At 45.0% G+C, this 20,942-nt stretch overlaps 1 protein-coding gene across 2 annotated transcripts in view; it reads right to left on the bottom strand.

The window, feature by feature from the left end:
* EDC4 (enhancer of mRNA decapping 4) overlaps window positions 1-20,931 on the bottom strand; it is a 31,516-nt gene extending 10,585 nt beyond the window's left edge. Inside the window, exons 1-19 of one of the 2 annotated variants that reach the window (XM_081868379.1) lie at window positions 20,765-20,931; window positions 15,708-15,864; window positions 15,087-15,198; window positions 14,001-14,100; window positions 13,647-13,836; window positions 12,607-12,754; window positions 12,104-12,208; window positions 10,620-10,729; window positions 10,164-10,247; window positions 8,675-8,770; window positions 8,182-8,284; window positions 7,611-7,791; window positions 6,292-6,364; window positions 5,560-5,651; window positions 4,736-4,932; window positions 3,923-4,011; window positions 2,966-3,119; window positions 1,646-2,109; window positions 126-224 (exon numbers count right to left, since the gene is read on the bottom strand). In XM_081868379.1, the coding sequence (XP_081724505.1) occupies window positions 126-224; window positions 1,646-2,109; window positions 2,966-3,119; window positions 3,923-4,011; window positions 4,736-4,932; window positions 5,560-5,651; window positions 6,292-6,364; window positions 7,611-7,791; window positions 8,182-8,284; window positions 8,675-8,770; window positions 10,164-10,247; window positions 10,620-10,729; window positions 12,104-12,208; window positions 12,607-12,754; window positions 13,647-13,836; window positions 14,001-14,100; window positions 15,087-15,198; window positions 15,708-15,864; window positions 20,765-20,840 (2,630 nt within the window). In that variant the 5' untranslated portion in view covers window positions 20,841-20,931. The remainder of the gene's footprint in view (window positions 1-125; window positions 225-1,645; window positions 2,110-2,965; window positions 3,120-3,922; window positions 4,012-4,735; window positions 4,933-5,559; window positions 5,652-6,291; window positions 6,365-7,610; window positions 7,792-8,181; window positions 8,285-8,674; window positions 8,771-10,163; window positions 10,248-10,619; window positions 10,730-12,103; window positions 12,209-12,606; window positions 12,755-13,646; window positions 13,837-14,000; window positions 14,101-15,086; window positions 15,199-15,707; window positions 15,865-20,764) is intronic. The other variant, XM_081868380.1, reaches the window with a different exon arrangement.
* Window positions 20,932-20,942: the final 11 nt, after the last annotated feature.

Here is a 20,942-nt window from a genome sequence, read left to right as displayed (position 1 = left end):
AGCATGTGTCCTCAGTGAGCAAAACAAGGTGAAAATTCAACTGATTCACTGTGCCCAGAAACGTCCGCTGAGCGCATCAGAAAACTGCAAAGGGAAAAGAGAGGGGGATTGGCACCTGCCAATACCTTTGTTCAGCGCTGGCATCCTGGCTGTCATGCTGCAGGAGGTGGTAGCTGTGCCTGTGGTAGGAGCTCTTGTGTTTTTCTTCCACTTCGTTCCTGGGGCTAAGGGCAGGAGAGACCGGGGAAGAGGAGGAAACAATTCCATCACACTGAATTTATTCTGCCTCATTTTATTTATCTAACTTTCTTATATGCCCCTTTATGTTACACAGACTTCAAAGTGAGCTTCCATAGAAATATACAGCTATAGTAAGAAAGGGTTGTATAAGTACTCAGAGGAGACCCACTGAAATCCATGGGCCTATGTTAGTTATGTCCATCTACTCTGAGCAGAACTAACATTGGCTAGAACTCAAAACAAACTAAGTATCATACCATTCAAAGTATACAAAATAATTCTTAGCAGTTTTCATGCCACTCAACAATGGAACAAGAAAGAGGGCCGAATTGGAGAAAACAGAGTCAGCTCCAAAGACTTTTATAATAAGCAAACGGGTCTGGTAAAACCCATTAACGTGGTGGCAATCCATGCTTATGAGTGGAGGATGTTCCATAACGAGGGTGCCACCACATATAAGGCCCTCTTCCAGGCCCCTGCATAATGAGCAGCACTCACAGGCAGGACCACTAGTAGCACCCCTACTGCTGGCTTCAGGGCTCGAGACAGTTGGTATGGTGGGGTACTCTGGCAAGTACTGAAGTCTCAGATCTCATCCATGCAAAGGATGGGAGCTGAGCACTCAAGTACAAAGTAAGTGCTGAAGCTTTCATTTCTGTGCGAAACACCCAGAGCAAGTATGATTTTCTTTCAGGCTGGTCTGTGGGCTCAAACCAAACAGCCATTAAAAGAAAGGGTCAAACAGTAGAGCTGGGGTTAGGCAGCAATTGTGTCAATGAAGACTTATTATCTCTTATTTTATTTATAGCCTCCAAGGCAAGGCACCTCACTCTTCTCCTCCTCCATTTTAGCCCTACAACAACCTTCTGAATTAGGTTAACCTTAGAGATAACAAGGCCACCCAGTGAGCCTCGTGGCCAAGAGGGGATTTGAACCTGAGTCTCTAAAACCTTAGCTCAACAATCTCATAAACGCTATGCAACACTAGACATGACTGCAATAGGTGGAGGGGAAATGGCAGAGCACAGGCTTTGCATGTAGAAATCCCCAGGTTCAATTCCTGGCATCTCCATTTTAAAAGAATCATGTGAGAGGGCTGGCATAGGCCCCTCTATCCCTGACATTCCACCACTGCCTACTCAATGGGCCAGATGGACAAATAAGCTGACCTGGGATAAGGCAGCTGCTGATCTTCCTGTGTAGAAAGGAGATGGGAGTTCAAGACAACATGTGATGGCCCATATCAGGGAACTTGTGACCCTGGACATCATCTTGCTGGACTACAACTCCCAACATCCAAAGCCATTGGCTGTGCTGGCTGTGGCTGATGGAAAGAGGACTCCGAAAACATCTGGAGGGACAAGATTGGTGCTTCCCCAAAAGAAAGGAAGGAGATAGCAGGTACCTGTCTGCCATGCTGTTCCTGGTCTCCCTGGTGATGTCAGGGGCAGCTGGCCATGGTTGGCTCACGCCAGCGTCAGAAGCTACGTTTTCCTGAGGTAAGGCTGCCTCCAGCAGCGAAGGCGCAGTCAGCATGTCCACTTCATTGGGGGCCATGTCCAAGGAGTGATGGCTGTGCTCCGAGCTGTGACGATTCCGCGGGGAGAGCAAGTGCAAGGCTGATGCTGCGGAAGCCATACTGTCCGCATGATGGTTGGAATCCAGGATCTCTGTGGGGAGCCCAGGGGGGCCGCCTCCAAAGCTGCGCTGCAGGGTCTCAGAGGCAATCTCTGGGATGTCCTGAGACATGGCGGTAGAGGCAGAGGAAATGACGTCTGGGGAGCGCTCACGAGTAGGCGAAGACTGGGGCACCACCAGAGGCTCCACTTCCTGCCGCTCTAGCGCAAGAGGGGCATTCCCTGGGGAAACCTTGACCAGAGAAGGAAAAAAGTTAACCTTTTCCCTTCCATTCTCCACACTACCTAGGAAGTTTACTTAGATGCCCAATTGTCTTGACAACCTTCCTTCCTAATCCCATTTTTTTCTTCTTACATTTTAAGTATATATAGACTGCTTTTTTGGAAGATGCCCCCAAAGCAGTGTACAATTAACACAGCAAATCGAAAACATGATGATGATTTGTACATAGTGAGGAAACAGATTAAAAGCTTTGCAATATTTACTGATCATTTTATTACTTTGTTTTTAGTAGGCCTTTCCCTTATAGAGATTAGGGCAGCATATATGATTACCCCAGTTTTATCCTCACAACATGAGATAAGCCACAATTCTATGATTCTAGGTGGCACAGGAAACTCAGGACTGAAAAGAGGTCATGGGGAATACCTATATATCTTTAACATACAGCTTGATACAACTATATGTCTTGGGACAGCTTACATAAGCAAATATATTTTTCTACACGTAATGACCACGTTGGGGCACCCCCTCTTCCTATTTATGGGGAAGAACACATGCATTGAACTCAGTATGGCAGAAATCAGACAGTATACCCGAGACCAGTGCACTCTAGTGCAGGCATGAGGAACCTTTGGGCCTCCAGATGTTGGTTGGACTCCAACCAACTTCCATCAGCCCTAGCCAGCATGGCCAATGGTTAAGGTTGATGGGAGTTGTAGTCAGTAACATCTAGGGAGGGGGACTGGTTCCCCACCCCCTGTGCTCCAGTGGCTTTGGGCACCCATACCACATGCACACAGTGTAGACGATGACACAGTCAGGGAGAAAGGTAAATCTTTGCATGCTCATAGAGAATACACCTTACCGGGATGGGGGCCTTTGGGGTCAGTTTGTCAGGAAGGCCAGGGAGGAGGACTGAATGACTTCGAGGGCTTGTCTGCAGACTTCCACTGCTGCCGCTTAGGGTAAGGCTACTATCAAGCTGCATCTTTGGGCTCAGAGACACTTCTTCAGCTGGCCTGCAGCGGGCAAAAGGCAAATTTGTCCATAGAGGTTACAAAAGAGAGTGGTCTTGCAAACCCCAATTAAAAATCAGCCCAGGGAGAAGGATTCTGACCACAGCATGCTTAAGGAACTGTGCCATTGACTTTACTGTCCTATGGGACTGTTACCCAAGCAATGCTCTCATAAAGAAGACTTCCTTGGGGGACACTGTATGGGAGAAGCTGAAACAATGAATACTAAAAAGCTAGAAGGGGACCTACAAGAGGTGGTCATCCATTCCCTCAAGTAATTCAGAGCTGTGGTGAGAAGCTAGTGGGAGAGCAGTGATTGCAGTCTTACTTGTCTCACTAACTGTTAGTACATGAGAAATCTGAAGCCTAATGGCCCCTCGTGGTTCTTGCCTGGTAAACAATGCTGAACTGGCCTCTGTGCTCTTCTATATCCTACAGCTATATTCCAAGGAACAGGGGTTCCTCCCCTGTCCTGCAAGTCTAGGATCCTCCACTATCTGCCTACAAGATCACTTCATTACCAGCCTCTGCTATTTATTCCAATTATATGAAGCAAAAGCTACAAATCTCAGGAAATGTTCTGGGGAACTGAGCCGAAGAACAAAGGGGATGCCTCTCCTTGGGAATAGGAATAGTGCATTTGACAGCTGCAACTCTGAAGATGACAGAAGCTCTGCCTTAAAAAAAGCTCCCTGAGATATCCATGTGAGCCATTTCATTTTCATGCCTGATTCTGAAGGGAGTCTCCTTGCCCTTGAAAGTACTCAGTGGGTAGCACTGGGAAGGAGTCCTTGCCTAGGGCTTACCTGGGAATGGAGGGGTCACTGACGGAAGAAGTGCTTATGGTTGTGACAGCTGTGAGGGAACTAATGCTGCTTCCAGGTGACACCGTGACCTGGCACAGAAAATTCAATGGTGTTAGAAAACTCTGCCAGCAAGCATTTTAATTGAATACATACACAGTATTGCCTGCTAGTAAACACTCCTCTTGTACACTATAATATATATATATATATATATATATATATATATATATATATATATAGGTGGAGTAAATTAACTCTGCACCACCTGAATACTATTTCTATTTTGCCATTATAAGAAGCACCACACTTTCTCCTTACTTCTGCTTACAATTCTGATTTTCTTAAAGCTTGTTTTTAACTTTGACTTTTACTGACATTTTTAACATATATTTTATATTCTTTTAAAGAGCTCAGAGGTTTTACTTACAATTAAGTGCATAATTGCACAATTAAGTGGCATACAAAGTAGTACAAATTGGGTCAAATAGTTAATTCCAATTAGTGCTTAGAACAGATTTGAGTAACTGCTGGCTTAAAAATATATACAAGGAACAAAGGAAATTGCTTCTCTGTTCTTTGTTGTCCTGAGCACTATCTAATCCAGATTTCCCCAACATGGTGCTCTCTAGATATTTTGGATGACAACTCTCATCAGCCCGGCCAGTAGAGCCAGTAGTCTAGAAGTCCCAACATTCCAAGCCACAGGTTCTCCACTCTTGCTATAAGGAATCCCAAGTCTTTTACGTTAAAATGTCCAAATTGAAGGCAGCAAAGGAATTTGCTCCCATCTGAAACACACTCTAAGGAGGTTACCTGCTGCAGAGATGTACTGGGAGTCATGAATGCATCTGGAGTCATGAGCTTGGGTTTTGTGTCATTGGAAGGGGAGAGGAAATCCACGGGAACAGATAGCTCTGAAATGCGGCGCAAGTCAGGCTGTGAGCCATGCACGGATCCCTTCTCTGATCCAAGCCCTTCTGCGCCCAGGTCAGCAAGGTGATCTGGGAATGCTTCAAAACACACCAGACAGTTTAAAAGCAACTTGTACAGAGAGAGAAAACAGACATTTAAAACCACACAGCCTCCTTCCACCAGCCACTCAGTTAAATTAATATTAACACACACAGGTTGGGGAGGGGTAGGGGTACAGACTGCAAGACAAACCAAGGTCCCTGGCTATTCCCAGAGACTCGACAGCAAAAGTCAGGGCCAGGCAAGATTTTGTCCAGAGGCAGAGAAACCTAGGCTATACAAAGGTGCCTTATACCAGATCAGACTCTTTGTTCATATAGCCCAGCATGGTCTACTCTGCCTGGCAGCAACTGAAAATGCCAGGGACTAAACTTAGATATAAATAAATGTAATAAACAAGCCAATACATCTTCTGATGTACTCTACCACTGAATTAAGGTCCCTTTCCTGAAATGAAGTACCACAATTGACAAAAGGATTGCCCACAGTCCAAAAATAACTCAGCAACTACAACAGACTTGGTATCCAGAATTCTTGAGCACTAGCAAGAATTTCCATTGTCAGCTTTGAGACATAGCAAACTTTCAAATTAGGGTACCTTGATATCAGATGGGATAGTCAAATTAACAAGGAAACACAAACATTTTTTAGAACAGAGGACTCACCAAAATCTTCATGGGAGCCATGGGGAGGAATTGGAGCAGCTGTGTCTGGACTATGGAGAGGCTGAAATCTGATCTGCACATCCTGAAGGGCCCTGCAACATCCAGATAGATTGTTTTGGTTTACAAACTTGGCCTCGATAGGCAAACACCATGCTAAACAAGCAACGTTGCTTTGTGCAAAAGAAAACCAGTAGCAGACAGAGATTCCATTAAAACAGTGTACTCCACTGCCACTTCTCATTTGCATCTGACACTTGTAGCTTGTTTGCTAAAGCCTCAAGCACAGGTGCAACTGGGTCCCCACTGCTCCCCTGCACACACATGCCTTGTGATCCTGCAATCCATAACATCCCCTATTAAAGAGATGTTCATAATCCCAACAACAAAATGTTTGCATTATCTGCACCTAATATTTGCATTGCATTCCAGGTGCAGAATGAGGGTTTATTTGGTACATAAATGGAATTATTTTGGTGAGAACCACTTGCATTATGATGTAACCCTTTGGTCACAAAGCCCAGGACTGCTGTTTTGGCAGCAGCAAGCAAAAGTTATCTCTGTTTGGAGGAAAAGCATGAAAGTTCACTCCAGGGCAGTTAAGAGGCAGTTAGTTACCTATGGTACCATCCCATCTTGTGGGCTGGCAAAAACTGAACCTGTATTAAGTTAGTAAAGTCTTGTTAAAAAATTAAAAGGCAGGCCTGGAGAACAGCTGTCCTACAAAATACTCACTTGGTGTGGACACAAAAGAGTTTGATAAGCACCCCTGCTGCTGATTCCACCGCTCCAGTACCTTGAGTACCTTCTAGGAAGAAGAAAAAAATGGATGAATTTTTATTTTTCTTTATAACAATATATATACACTGCTTGGTTGTAATAAAACTTCTAAGTGGTTTACAAGACATATTAAAATAATCAGTAAAAACAGAAACATTTCAAAATATTTTTTTAAAAAAACATGTTTCCTTCCATGTTTAGCAGGTAAAGTCTCCTTGCTTACCTTCTGAGTAAAGTAGGATAAGGCTGCTCACAGTGTAAGAAAGTGCTCAGGATGGCTGCTCTGGGACAAAAGTACAAGCCTTACCTGCTCTCAGGCAGAAGGAGCCAAGGGGGTATGTACCATTCTAACACTCAACACTTGAGAAGAAAGACTATGACAGAATTCCAGTATCCCACAAAACCATGGCTTGTGCTAACAGCAGTTTAAAAACAAACCACGGTGTGCTCCAAAGATATAATGAAACCATCATTTATACTGTGTGTTTTCTTGCCTACTTCCCGTGGAATCCCTGGGATGCTGTCCCTTAAATGCTCTGCTTTGGCCTATTGCAAAAAACTGACAGTCATTAACAGTCATCAACAGGTTTACCATACCCACTGAGTCAATCACCCATCTCCTACTACCCTCCTGAGAAAACCCCCACCCCACCCTCCCACTGTATATAAAGGTCTGGCGACGTCTGTTTCAGTGTATCTGAAGAAGTGTGAATGCACACGAAAGCTTATACCAAGAACTAACTTAGTTGGTCTCCAAGGTGCTACTGGACAATTTTTTTAATATATTTCGACTGCACCAGACCAACATGGCTACCTACCTGAATCTAGCATCATCTGTTGTTTGCTTCTGTTTTGGCATCTTTGTCTTACACTGTTGATATATTGGCAATCACATTAACAGCTGAGACCAAAGCAGTAGGCAAACTGTTAGCTGGGTGACCACCGGGAACCCAAACTAAGAGCCACTCAAGTACTTCTGTTTCCATCCAATCAGGCATGGCAGACTCCCAAACCAACAATTCAGACTTCAGTCCAAATGGCAGGTTTCAAGTCAGCTTCAAACTATGGGTTTCACATTATAGTTTGTGGGCCAATGACCAATCATGGTTTACAGGTTTGGACACCATGACAAACCAGTTAAACTTTGTAAACCGTGGTTTTGTGTGACTAGAGAAGCAAAGCTTGCCTAGCATTTGGAGAATCAGGCTAGCTACCAGAGAGACAGTCATCTTTATCTTCCTTACTTTTGATGAGACACATCTTTTATCACTCACCTGCACTAAGGCCATCGGTCTCCTCTTCCGCTGGCAGGACCTCTGTGTGTCTCAGCCGGCAGCGGCTGACCATCTGGATGCCAAAACTCAGGACTGGATGGGTCAGCAGAAACTCTGAGATGGAGCTGAAATAAGCTTTGCCCTCCTCCTGGTTCTGCACAAGTTCCATCACATACAAGACCTAAGAGGAAAGAATCAGGTAGATACCCTGCAGTAACGTAAGCAATAAGGGGCTCTTGTACCAGGAAGAACACAAGTGCACCTGCACCTTGGGCCAAGGAACAGGCTAGGGACAATGGGAGAAGCCAACACACTGCCTCTCCCCAAACCCAGCATGAAAGTTGGTCAGCAGTACTGAACTAATTCTGGATTCACAGATCTTTTCTGAAAATGAGAACTTTTAAAAGTTTACACCCACTAAAAGGAACCAAATGCTTTGCTTAATCAAACAGCTGCTGCTAGCCCCAACCATCTCTTTTATATGTTAACAACAGGCCCCACACTCCCTAGCCTAGCAGTATTGCAGATGCCTTTTCCTCTTGCACCCAACCTCTCAACAGAACTTGCCTACCTTTCTCTGCACATCACTCAAAATCAGGTATTCAGCTGAGAGATCCAGGCAGGCCTTCAAACTAGGAAGGACACTCATGGAGCTGAATATATCCGGAGAAAATCTGAAAATGACACAGTGAAAACAGTTTCCCTCAGATGTCTACTAATAATCTTTCTCTTTAGTGACGTGTTGTGTGCATTGCTGAAGCCTGCCTTTTTAGGTACATAGAGAGCCGCCTTATACAGAATCAGACCATTGGTCCATCTAGTTCAGCATGGTCTACTCCGATTCTCCAGAATTTCAACCAGAAGTATTCCCCAATCCTACCTAGAAACACCAGGGATGGAATCTCGGAACTTCTGCATGCAATACAGATGCTCTAACACAGAGCTAAATCATTGGCAGGGGGACAAAGACTGTTAGTTGCCCTTCTCGGTTATCCTTCCACACACACACACACATTCATTACGGGCTCCTACCATGCACAACTGATGACTAGAGCAATACTTACCGGACAGTCTGTAGGCAGGTCCATGATACAGTGCACCACATCTTCAGCTCTCGATTCTGTTCTGCTCCTGTGATGAGAAACCTCCAGAAGGGAACTCTGCAGAAATGAAAGGATGGATGAGAAGGAACGAGTGATGACTAGAAATGGCCATTTTGCTTGCTCCATAGCTTTATTAATTTGTTTGCCTTCACACTATTCCAGCCAGGTAAGTGGGGAGTCGGGATGTGGGGAGATGTTGGCTGTGCTCTGTCACGTTCCCAACAGGTCATCTCTCCAAGTCCTCCACACATTCAGGCTCAACTTCTGCCATGGGACGCCTCCTCTATCTGTGTAGGCTTCCTGCGCCATACAGAACTCTCAACACGCAGGGACCTAAATCATGTGGGGCGCCTATAGAAGTAGAAAAGGCTCCCCACTGCAAGACCTCAGCCAAAACCCATAGAAGTCAAGATAGCTATGAGCCCTCAGGAACATAATGGAGGTGGTGGGGCCAATGAGCACACCCCTACTTTCCTTCTCCAATTGTGTAGAGGGGTGAAAGCCTGAACAGCAAGCCTCTGAAAATTCTTAACTGGCAGATTTTCTCTCATACAAGTTGATGCCTCTCCTCAAAAACAACTAGATACCAGACTCTCTTAACTGGCTGATTCTCTTTGCTCAAACCAAAGCATTACAAGATTGTGGTACAGAGACTGGACCTACAGGACATGTGAATTGTACTCATGTGTGCATAGGTAATCAGCATACCATCAGCTGCTGGGAGCCTTAGCCCATTCTCCTGTGGGTCTGCTCCCGTCTGTTAACTTCTTGCAAGGAGGGGGAAGGAAGAGGAAAGAGGGGTTGTTCTTTCTGTGGGGCACATGGGTAGAACTGCCACTCAACATCTGCTCCTCATTGCATGCTGTACTTGGGAATGAGGGGCAGGTAGGTAAGTATATCAACATTTTCTGGTACAGCAGCAGTGCTAGGTCATATTATGCCACACTCTACTCTTATTGCAAACACAGGGGGAGTTCGTTTTCCAGTAACTTGTTCCCTATAATGTACACTATCTTAAAAAGAGTACAGAACTCAGGAACCTTAATAAAGCTTATGGATCAACAGGCAGCCAGAACTGACACCAAATTTGAAGCCAGAGACTAGGTTCCCAGTTTACGTCAGGCTCATAGACACTCCAGCCACAAGTGTTCAAGTAATGAGGGGAAAACTACAAGGCATGCCTATGTTGCATCCCACAATGCTTCAGAAATAATCTTTAAGTTAAAATTACAGACATAAAGGCTCTTCCTTGCCAGCACTTACACCTGGAGGAATAGAGGAACTAGACTAGAAAGTTGTAAATGACTGATCTGTAGGGTCCTGTTACTTTATTATAGCAATGAACCTTCATGGGGTAAATACAGAGCAAATATATTTATTTTTCCATACTGTCCTGCTTCCCACCAGAAATGGGACACCCTTAGCAAATAAAAACAAAATCATGTCTTACTCTGGATCTTGTTTTTTATGGTTGTCACAGAACAGCAAGCAGGAGAGAGGTCTACCATCATGAGGCTTCCATTCATGCAGGCACCTAGGTAGGAAATCAAAGAAATGATGACTGAGAGCCCGCTCCTTCATAACTGCAGGTGTGAAATGGTTCCTTTAGTCAGCAACTTGCTCTCAAGAATCCAAACTATTTACAAGTGGACGGTCAGACAATAGAGCACAAGAACTTTAATAAAGCTTGGAGGTCAGATGCTTTGGACTACAATTTCATCAGCTCTAATCAGCACGGGAAAGAAGATGGTGTGAGTTGTAACCCAAAATATCTGGAGAGCACCAGGAATATTGTTGTAGAACAACAAAGTCATGCCAAATTGAGACTATATTTGGAGCAAGGGACTGTGCATGTAAGTAGGCTTGAGGCACACCAAATCAAGAGACACTGAGCTTCTGAAGTTACCTTGGTTCATCCTGTCCTTCTATGTAAATCTGCCAGAATTTGACAAAGCCATCATGGCTTGCGGTGGCCAAAACAGTTCCATCTGGGGAAAGGGCTCCCTCACTCAGACGCTAGACAGGGACAGGGAAAAAAAATCAGCTTTCACTCAGCAATACAACTTCAATGAAATACAAAGCAACGACCTGGTTTGCACCCAATGCTAAGCTGTGGTTTATTTAGCTTAAATGTGCTTGCTTGTATGCCTGAACCGAACCTGGTCAACTGTGGCTTGCTTGTGGCCAAGAAACTAAAATACTGTATGTAATCATGGTTTAAAACTGGCTTATGAATTGAGGCTTGCAATAACCATGGCTTCTTATTACACCTGAACTTAATTCTAGCTTGTTTTGGTACCCTACCCCAGACCATGACCCAGCTACAGATACACAAGTGTTTAGAAAATGCAACCAATGTAAGGTGAAATAAGCTGTGGTCACTTTGCTCATCTGTCATCCTGGTTTGTTCAACAAAGCAAAGTTACGAGTTAGTGTTACATGTGAAAAAAACCCAACATGGTTGTGATATACATGTGAATCACATTAATAACCTGATGTTTCTTCCCTTCTTTCTTTTTATACAGTGAATGTTTATCAACTTTTATATCAGCAGCAGCACATATTGCCCATTTGAGCCAAAGTACTTTCGATTTCCCAGGTGTTCACTATGTTAAGTTGATAAAAAATTAAAACATTTGAGGCGATATTTGTTACAGTACTTTTTCATTCTGTATTCTCCAGGTGACAGCCTCCATCACTATCTTGGGCTCAGCTGCCATCAATGCACTGACTTCCTCTGACTCTGACTATTTTAACTTCTCCCACTACCTCATGCATGTTTGGATCAGTGAAGTGTCAAGCACCTTTCCATTCACAGCAGGACTCTTACCCAATCATGCTCTCAAACATCACGCTGTGCCCTCTCACCTCACTTCCCATTTTAAAGAGGCTTCTTTTGTCCCCAGTGCTGTTAAACCAAAACATAAAGCTGTGCAATACAAAGAGCCCCCATAAGCAGAGGCTGGAAGTTTTCCACCCATAACCCTTAACAAGAGTGCTTCGAGGGGGAGGGAAATACTGCCACAAAACCACACTGGAAAGGTGAAAAAGATGCCATCTTTACTTGTCCAGTCATAAAGGCCTGTTCTTTGCCATATGGGAAAAGCAGGAACTCAGCAACAGTCTAATAAGCCCCAGCAAACATGTCTATGATCAGGGATGATAGGAGTAGTAGTTCAGCAAAATCTGCAGAGCCAAAGGTCCTCTGCTTCTGGTCTAATAGCTCACACACTCAGACCCTTTTGCCACTGATCCCATAAACCAAGTGGATGAAGCCACAGGCCTCTTCAGAATATTGAAAACTGTTGGATTAAGGAATTAAACATATGTAACAGATGGCTCAGCTCTGTAACGGGAGACAGACACCAATGACAGCAGCAGAACTCTTACCGTGCTGTGACCTTTTACCACAATAAAGCCCTCTTTGATGCTGGTCACTTCTACTGGCCATGAATTATGATTGGCTCGGATTATATCAAGGTCCCAAACCTCTGCCTGCAAAACGAAGAGAAGAAGGAAGCATACAAACTGCATACTGAAGCTCTGCCAGGAGTGAACATAAAGTCACCTGCCATTCCAGTTACCACCTCGCTCTGCATTCACTATCCTCCCATGCACTCTGCACCATCTCCTGTGTTTATTCCTCACAAGTACCACACCCAGAAATAGCACAAGACAACCACACTTGCCAGACTTACTTAAATAAAAGCAGAGGCTGACTTGATAAACTTGTACCAGTTTACATGCTGTGAGGTGCTTTGTGCATGGATGTAGGAGAACCTGGAAAATTGACCTAACCATGGGGCACATCTTTCTAATTCCTTATCTACAACTTATTAGTACCTCAATACGAATGACCGCCTTACGAAAGAAAAAAAATCAAAACTGCTTACCCTATCCTCATGTAAGAGTGCCAGGGTCTGACTGCCTTCCTCACAGCTCTCCTCGTTCTCATCTGGGATGAAGGGACACCATATGATCCTCCGGGAGCTGTTCAGAGGAGTCCCATCAGGTCGCTTGATGTTTACCAGGATCTCCTCTCTGATCACCAAGTTAAGGAACAGCTACAAATCACTTTCCTTTGTAGTATCAACTGCTTTGTGATTTATCCGAGATGTAGTAGAAACAAACACAGAGCCTTGCATAGTCGGCTTTGGGAAGGCAGTGTGAGGGCTGAGTGGGGGATGGGGGCATCATGTTTTGGTCTCACTCCACCCACTATGCAACAATGCAGTGTGTGGCCCGCAGGATCCGTTTTGAAGTACTTTGCAGCCCACTTGGTATGAAAAGTTGGGCTGCCCTGTGCTAGGTAGTAAACTAGGATTAAACCACAGCTTCCTGGTTTGGATATATTGGGTAACTGTGGTTTAAGCAAAACAATAATAATAACAGTAATAATTTATTATTTATACCCCGCTCATCTGGCTGGGTTTTCCCAGCCACTCTGGGTGGCTTCCAACAAAATGTTAAAAATACAATAAAACACATGTGACATACACATGTGAGAGCTTGATGTCTATTCTCATCTTAATGAGCTATAGTTTATTAAGCCACAATTGTTACTGGTGAATGAGACCTTTGAGTCACAATACAAGGAGTCAGAGTCTTGTTTCCTGGGTGGATAACTTGCAAGAAGAAAATATGTATAATGCTTGGATGCTGGCTGGCTGGCAGAAATAAATACTAGTACATCTCTTTAAGGCAGGGATGGGGAAACTTTGGCCTTCCAGATTTTCTCAGTTGTCAACACCTATCAGCCCCAGGCACCATGGTCAGTGGCTAAGAATGACAATATCTGGAAGGCCACAGGTTCCCTGCCTAAGATACAGAAATAAACAGTGCCCACTTCCTATCTTGTAGTTACAAAGTTGCCTCAGTATCTAACAACACTGCAGCTATCTCCTATGAAGAACAGAACTGAGAGATAAGATACTGGATTTTTCCATTCTCCATGGCCAGGCGCCAGACAAAGAGGTTGCCAGCTTCATCCAGGCAAGCGAGCTGGTTGGAATTGAGGTGAGCAAAAGCCAGGTCTGCCACTCCACCTGTGAAGCCCTTCAGCAGGGTTCGCTCTGCCGTGCTAACGCTCAGGACCCGAACCATTGCAGAGCCATTGCTGGCACCTGTCAAAGAACAGCAACAAGAATATGACAGTTAAAATGGCTGAGGCAATGCCAGTGCACTCTCTACAGCTGTGGGGAAAGAAAGAGGACCTCAGCCCAACACAAGGCCACTGCAAGAAACCTAGCCTAGCCAAAAGAACCAAGTTGATGGAGAGATGCCTCACCTCTAATGGCATATGCCAGGTAGGCATTTGACACAGCAATCAGGTTACCATAGTAATATTTCTGCTCCCAGTCATACCTGGCCACTGGCTGGATTTTTACCTGGAGGGCAAAAAGGAAAACAAAGACCAGCTAAAGTGTGGAATTAAATTCAACATTTGCCAAAATAGGGACAAGGCATCCATTGCTGAACATAAAACTGTAATATCATCTATATATGCTGAGGAGAGAGGAAACAGCCAACACCTAGTTCAGGAGTCACCAATCCTGTTCCCCTCTTCAAGAGATGCTGGGGACTGAACTGGAGACCTTCTGCATGGAAAGTATGTGCTCTGTGTGGCACTATGTGAACGAGTCTTTAGGGACCTTTGGGCTCTTATACCGTAATCCTTCTTCCCAGGTACCATGATTCCCACTGCCCTCTCTGGTTTGCAGAAACTGTTTGGGATGAAATTGCAAGCTACAGTTTGTCATAAACCAGGAGAAGGCAGGGAGGGAACCATGGCACGTGAAAGGAAGGTGACTGGAAAGGAACTCGGGGACGTGGGAATTCTTAAGGACTTTTTCATATATCATCAAGTGGTTAAAGGCTACATCTGAACCAGCCCAAGACAGCAGTTTGAAGCTAGTGCCTCAATCCCCAACCTCACACAACCATTTTCTTGTGAACAAAGGCTTCCCATGGCACTTAGGCCTATCACCACTGAACATTAGAGGGAATGCTAATATGCACAGAAAACAGGCTATTCCAAGACTGAGGCATGAATGCTTGCTTTAAAAAAAGTCTAAGAGAAGCACCACAGTACTCAATCCACCCCTCCAACTTATTACGCTCTTCAGCCTCATTCACCAGCAATCCAGGCACTGACTCCTTAAATCAGGGCTGAGGAACCAGGTCTCCAGATGTTGAACTCCATCTCCTATCAGCCCCATTCAGCATAGCCAATGGTAAGAGATGGTGAGAGTTGTAGTCCCATGACATCTGGAAGATCTCAGGTTCCCCATCCCTGCTTTACACGCTTGAAAAGATGGCAAGTGGTGACCCAACTGGTTTTGTACATTGTCCAGATGAATATTTCCACTTTTACCTTGTTGCTCCCTCTAGCTTTACTGGTGATGCTAGAGTCGCTGCTGGCTACTATCTCAACATCTTTAGCAGTTATCACCATACAGGTAGAGCTATCATCTCCAGAGAGGCAGCTAAAAGAAAAGGAGAAGAAGTAGTCAAAACAAAAGACCTCAAGGACAAACAGCTTTTGTTATGAAGAAAAGTTAGGGATATGACTACTGAAGGCCCCCAATTAAACAAACATGCCTGTTACTATGAAGTAGCAATTTTACCACTTGTCTTTCCTGCTGCAAATGGTCTTTCATGGACAAATGAGCGTTTTACTGGAAGCAACACAAGACAGCAAACAATGCAAACCACAAGTTGCAAACCTCAATCCCAGCACTGTCAATGAAGCCTCCATTACTGTACAAAATGTATCCCCATTAAGCTGTGTATGAATGTAGTCCCTCAACTGTGGAGACAACACACCATCTTAAATTTGAGTCTCTCTGGAACAGAAGCTACAAACAATGTTACACAACTTTAAAGCAGTAATCAAGAAAGCTGGAAGCCCAGTCTTTGTAGGAGCAATTACCGAGCTGAGATTTTTCAGCAGACCCATGACACGCTCTCCACTTTCTCCCACCAAGATACCTACATGACTTGCTTCTCCTGAAGTGCTCCCAGAGGAACTGCTTGGGGTACTGGCTTTGTCAAGGAAGCACCATCTCCAGATGCTATGGGATCTGGCACCAGCAAACCATTCAGGTCTCCATTGTATGAAGTGGATGATCTCTGGTTTTCGTTGACTGAACCTAAATGGGGGGAGGGGGGAACAGAGCCAATGTTCACATTTACGCAGCCATTTAAAGGGTCATGAAAGTTTCTGAACCATACAGTCTCCCTTTGATGGTCCCCTGTCCCAGATGAAAAGAACATAACATGGGAGAGTGGTTTCATTCAAAAGAAATGCCAAACTCTCTCTCTTTCTACTGAAACAGGAAACAAGGAGCCCAACAAGATAGTAATGTTCTAGAGAAGATATGAAAAACATTCTGTCCAAGGACAGAAAATCTGAATCAGTGGTTCTCCTCTATGATAAAAAGGCAAGTGTTTTGCTCAAGGAAAGACGGCTTGAGAATATAACGCAAATCCTGGCCTGACTGAACTGGCTGCCGATTAGTTTCTGGGCCCAATTAAAGTGCTGGTTTTGACCTATAAAGCCTTAAACAGATTAGGACCGCAATACCTCAAGGACTGCCTCTCCCCATATGAGCCGATAATCATCATCTGCAATCATCATCTGAGGCATTTCTTTGTGTGCCTCCTTCGTGAAAGGTCCAGAGCAGGGGTTAGCAAACTTTTTCAGCAGGGGGGCAGTCCACTGTCCATCACACCTTGTGGGGCTGGACTATATATATTTTGAAATGAACAAATTCCTATGCCCCGCAAATAACCCAGAGCTGCATTTTACTCATGTAAAAACATGCTGATTTCCTGACCGTCTATGGGCCAGATTTAAAAGGCGATTGGGCCCCTGGGCCTTACTTTGCCTACCCATGGTCCAGAGTGTGCCAACACAGGAAGGGGATATTTCTGCAGTGGCTCCCTGTTGGTGGAATGCCCTCTCCAGGAAGACTTGCCTGGAGCCTGTGCTACATATCTTTAGGCACCAGGCAAAAATGCATCCCTCTTCTCCCAGGCCTTTGGCTAATTAAACAAACTATTGCCTTTTAAACTGTGTGTTGGGGTTTGTTTTTTGGTATTGTTAGTATGCTACATATTTTTGTGATTTTATATTGTAAACCACCCTATGATCCTTGGATGAAGGGTGGTATAGAATAATTATTATTATTAATCAATAAAAGCATGATGGATGATGACATAACTACACACAAAGACTATTTCAGCCAAAGGCTTAATTAAAAAAGAAAGTTTTAGAATCGCTATGAAAGCTCAATGGAGAGGTAGTTCCTCTAACCACTCCAGTTCAGTGAGAAGCCTCCATACTATAAGAATAGAGGAGAATGAAAGGGTGGGCAGGGAAAATGAAAATTGTGGCCTGCTTCTCTTCTGGTTTCCAAGTTTGGAAATTATAACTGAGAAGGCTCGCCTTCTAGCTGTGCCTATCCTAATGAGCCATAAGCATGGAGCCAGCAACACCACTTGATGACTAGGCTTCAACTGGGGAGGACTGTGTGGGGAAAGGTGGTCCCCAAACTCTTGATGGGACTATATGATTTTGCCAGAACACTTAAAAATCTCTGGATAACTGCCATTCCAGATGCTGACTTCTGTTTGTTCCTGAAGGCTAGAATAGACCTGGGAAGGGAGTTAGAAACAAACAGACCACGGAATTAGAGAAAAGACAAAAATCAACTTTTCTAGGCAGGTTTACCAGTAGCAAAAACAGGACATACAGGCACAGAACCTATTTCTGCTGTTTCATGTGCTGTCAGAAGTTGGGGCTCAGCAATCCTGCTGGGTAGATGTTAGAAGGTAAAAATCAATAGCTTCAGCCATCTTGAGTCAGGGGATTGTTGCAGAGAATCCAAAAACCCAGGGCTACAGAAGTCAGCTGATGATCCTGGGTAAAATTCCTACTCAGTCCTGTTAACTGATGGCTAATGCCAGTTTCATACTAGAGTGCAGCATGGCTCAATGCCATAAAGTAACACCGTGAGAAGAGGAAAGGTGGGTGGGTGGCATGTAGGCAGAGCACACAATGGTTAGTTCTGTACAGACAGTGAATGGACCACAGGGGGAAAGTTCCCTCTCTGCCCTCCTCAGGCTAAGTTCCCCCACCCTTGCCAAACCAAGATTGCCTGAGGAGACACAGAAGGCATGTTGAGGAAAGGCAGAGCTGGCTGTTGTCAGCTGCCTGCCTCACATACAATGTAAGTTCCACCCAACCAGAACACAGGACCCTCCATGAAAATGGGGTCCCAGCCTTGTATGAAAATGTACATGCCTATGGTCATAAGCTCAGGGGCAGAGCACATGCTTCGCATGCGAATGATCCCAGGTTCAATTCCCTGCATGTTCAGGTAGGGCTGGGAAAGATTCTCAATTGAGGATCCTGCCTGAAGTCTGACTGGAAAGCAGTTGCCAATTTGGGTAGACTCAAAACGGAGTGAGGTGGATCAATGCTCTGGCTTGGTATAAAGCAGTGACCAGCAGTGAACGATGTCTATATATTCCTATGCTGATCAGTGAATCACACAGAATACTAAGAATCAACTTTCGCTTTCATTTCACTTAGTTTCACATGGTTTCTTGTGGTTACAGGGACAGTTGAATAACAAAGATAACGCCTACTGGAGGAATCAAAATCCAGAGCAAGTTCAAGGAAAGGAAAGTAATAGTAGCAAAGGCATTTCCTATTTTCCACTAGAATAAAGAAATTGCCTACTGCAAATTAAGTTAATATCCATATCATTGCCCTCCACCCCCAGTAATTCTGCAATCAATCCACACTCTGCCCTGGGATATGTCAGTGATCTGAATATAGTAAGTCCTTCCTACAAATAATTAAGAGATTGGTGAATACTTTACAGCGGAGCCTTTGCTCAAAAGCTGGATATGCATGCAGCACAGTAGGAACTAAATGCCACCATTTAGCCCAACAGAGCCGGGTGAGGTTATGGCAGGAAATGTCAACAGGCACAGTACACTGCTCACATGAAATGGTTACTGCTGCAAGCACCATGGAAACAGTATCTCACAAAAGGCAAAAAGGGAGGGATCTGGCTGGCACAGCAGAAGTTCAGATAAAAATCTAGGATGCATCCTGCACCTAAGTATACTGTATTAGTATTATAATATGTGCAGATAGGTATATCATATTCATACTAGCCATTCAGTTGTTTTTACACCAATGGAGAAAGACAACATTGCCCCAATATACCAATGGTCTTGTGAGGCTAATGCAGTTTCCAAGGCAGAAATGTTGTGATTTCCTCCTCAAATAAAGTACAGAACAGCATGCTAATTAGACACTTTACTAAAGCAACAGGTGCATTTCAAACTATCCCTTTAAAGACAAACCTCTCCCATACTCTGCACTGCAGATATTTCTAAATTTATGAAATTTCCAAAACTAGAAAGCTACTCACTCAACTTTGTCCATCACTCCATCCCCACATCATTCTTACCACGATACTAACCAGCCAGATCACCTATCAGTGGGGAGATAGCATCTCAGCAAGGGCACTATTTGATTTGGCTGCCTTGTCATGTCCAGTGCAGGATACATTCTGGAGCACTGCCCAGACCTCCCTCTGGATAGGTAAGGAACCTGCTCAGGCATGACTCTGGCATGAGCCACCGTCTTACCCCTACCTTCATCTTTGCCTTGTCTGGATTCAATCTCAAGTGTTTTGTTTATATCATCCACTTGCCTGTGGCCTCCTCACACTGTTCAGATCTGAGGCAGCCATTGCTGGACACTTACGTAATGAACTAGAAACCTGGGTGTCACCTTCTTGTTAATTATATCCAACTCCAAAGCTCTGATATTTCCCAGCACCTTCATGTAGTTGTTGAGAAAAACATCTTGTGGAGTACCACAACTAACTGTGCCCCCACCCAAAAAAATTCTGAAAGCAGCTGGGGGGGGGGGGGCGGAGAGACACAGGAGTGGGAGACCAGGCACACCAGATATATGTTCAGTATACAAAAATGTTATGATCTACAGCAGGAGTGGCTAACTCATGCCTTGGTAAGTCAGATAAGGCCATCATTTTTTTCTGGCTCTACAAGACCCTACCAGGTGGTAAAATAGGGTTTAGATCTGACAACACTATTGCTCAGTCCTCCTTCCAACTTGAGAAATGTAGCAAGAGCAGCTATTAATACAGAGAATTACAACTGGAATATGACTACAAAAACAAAGAAACCAAACAATGTACATTAAGGAAAAGTCAAGTTATCCGGTATTTGTTAAAGAGCCATAGAATAACAGTACTGAATTGCTAGTTGTTCATTCTCAGCGCCAGCTTGAGCAGCCTGGCCAACCCCTCCTTGCCTAGAGTGCCTTCACAATCATCTGCAGATATATGACACCATACTCTGGGCTGCAGGCTTAAAAAGCTGCAGGGGGAAATGGCCTTTAAAAAAACAAGCAGTCAAAGTCAAACCAAGTGCCTGCTCCATTAAAGAAGGGGGCGGGGCAGAAGCAGAAGATGAAGGGGGTGGGGTAGAAAGAGGCAGCTACGTTTGAAAGAAAGCTGAGCACCACACTCCACCAAAAAGAGCAGAAAGTACTAATGCAGGAGCCACAGTTGCAGAGGACCTTTTTAGTCAGATGGGACTTTTTGGCCCCAAACGGGAAGCCCCATCCTTGAGTTCTGGTTACTCAGAAGTAGGTCTCCACTGTGCTCAAGGAGGCTCACTTCCAAACAAGTAGACGCAGGATGGCAACTCCCTACCGTAACCCGGCACAACCAGACAACAAATCCCATCATGCTCCGTTGGGTTTACTCCCAAATAAGCGTGTCTATAGGATCGCGCCCCCCTGGGCTCTTCGCCCGCCCGTCGCCTGCCGCCCTCCTGCCAGCGCAGTGGGCGCCTTCCCGCTCACGCGGGATGGGCTGAGCAAAGGGGAGCACCGCCGCCCGAGACCACGAGCCTCATTTCAGCCGCTCACTCCCCAAAGGAACTGCTTCCAAGAAAACCCCCCGCCTCCTTGTTAGGGTCCCGGCCCGAGAGCCCCACCGCTCGGCCGGTCCAGCTTGAGGATGTCTCGGAGATGCTGAGTCGCGTCCTCGATATCGATGCTCGCGGAGGCCATTGGGCCCCGCCAAGTCCGCCAGCAGTACCACAGCTACCGCGGCTTCCACCGCCCGGGCAGGCCAAACCCCGCTTCTCCGCCCCCACTTCCGCTTCCGGTCCG

Source organism: Podarcis erhardii (assembly GCF_964252035.2).
Source record: "Podarcis erhardii genome assembly, chromosome: 7".
NCBI classification, from domain to species: Eukaryota; Metazoa; Chordata; class Lepidosauria; order Squamata; family Lacertidae; genus Podarcis; species Podarcis erhardii.
This window is presented reverse-complemented; position numbering and strand designations above follow the sequence as displayed.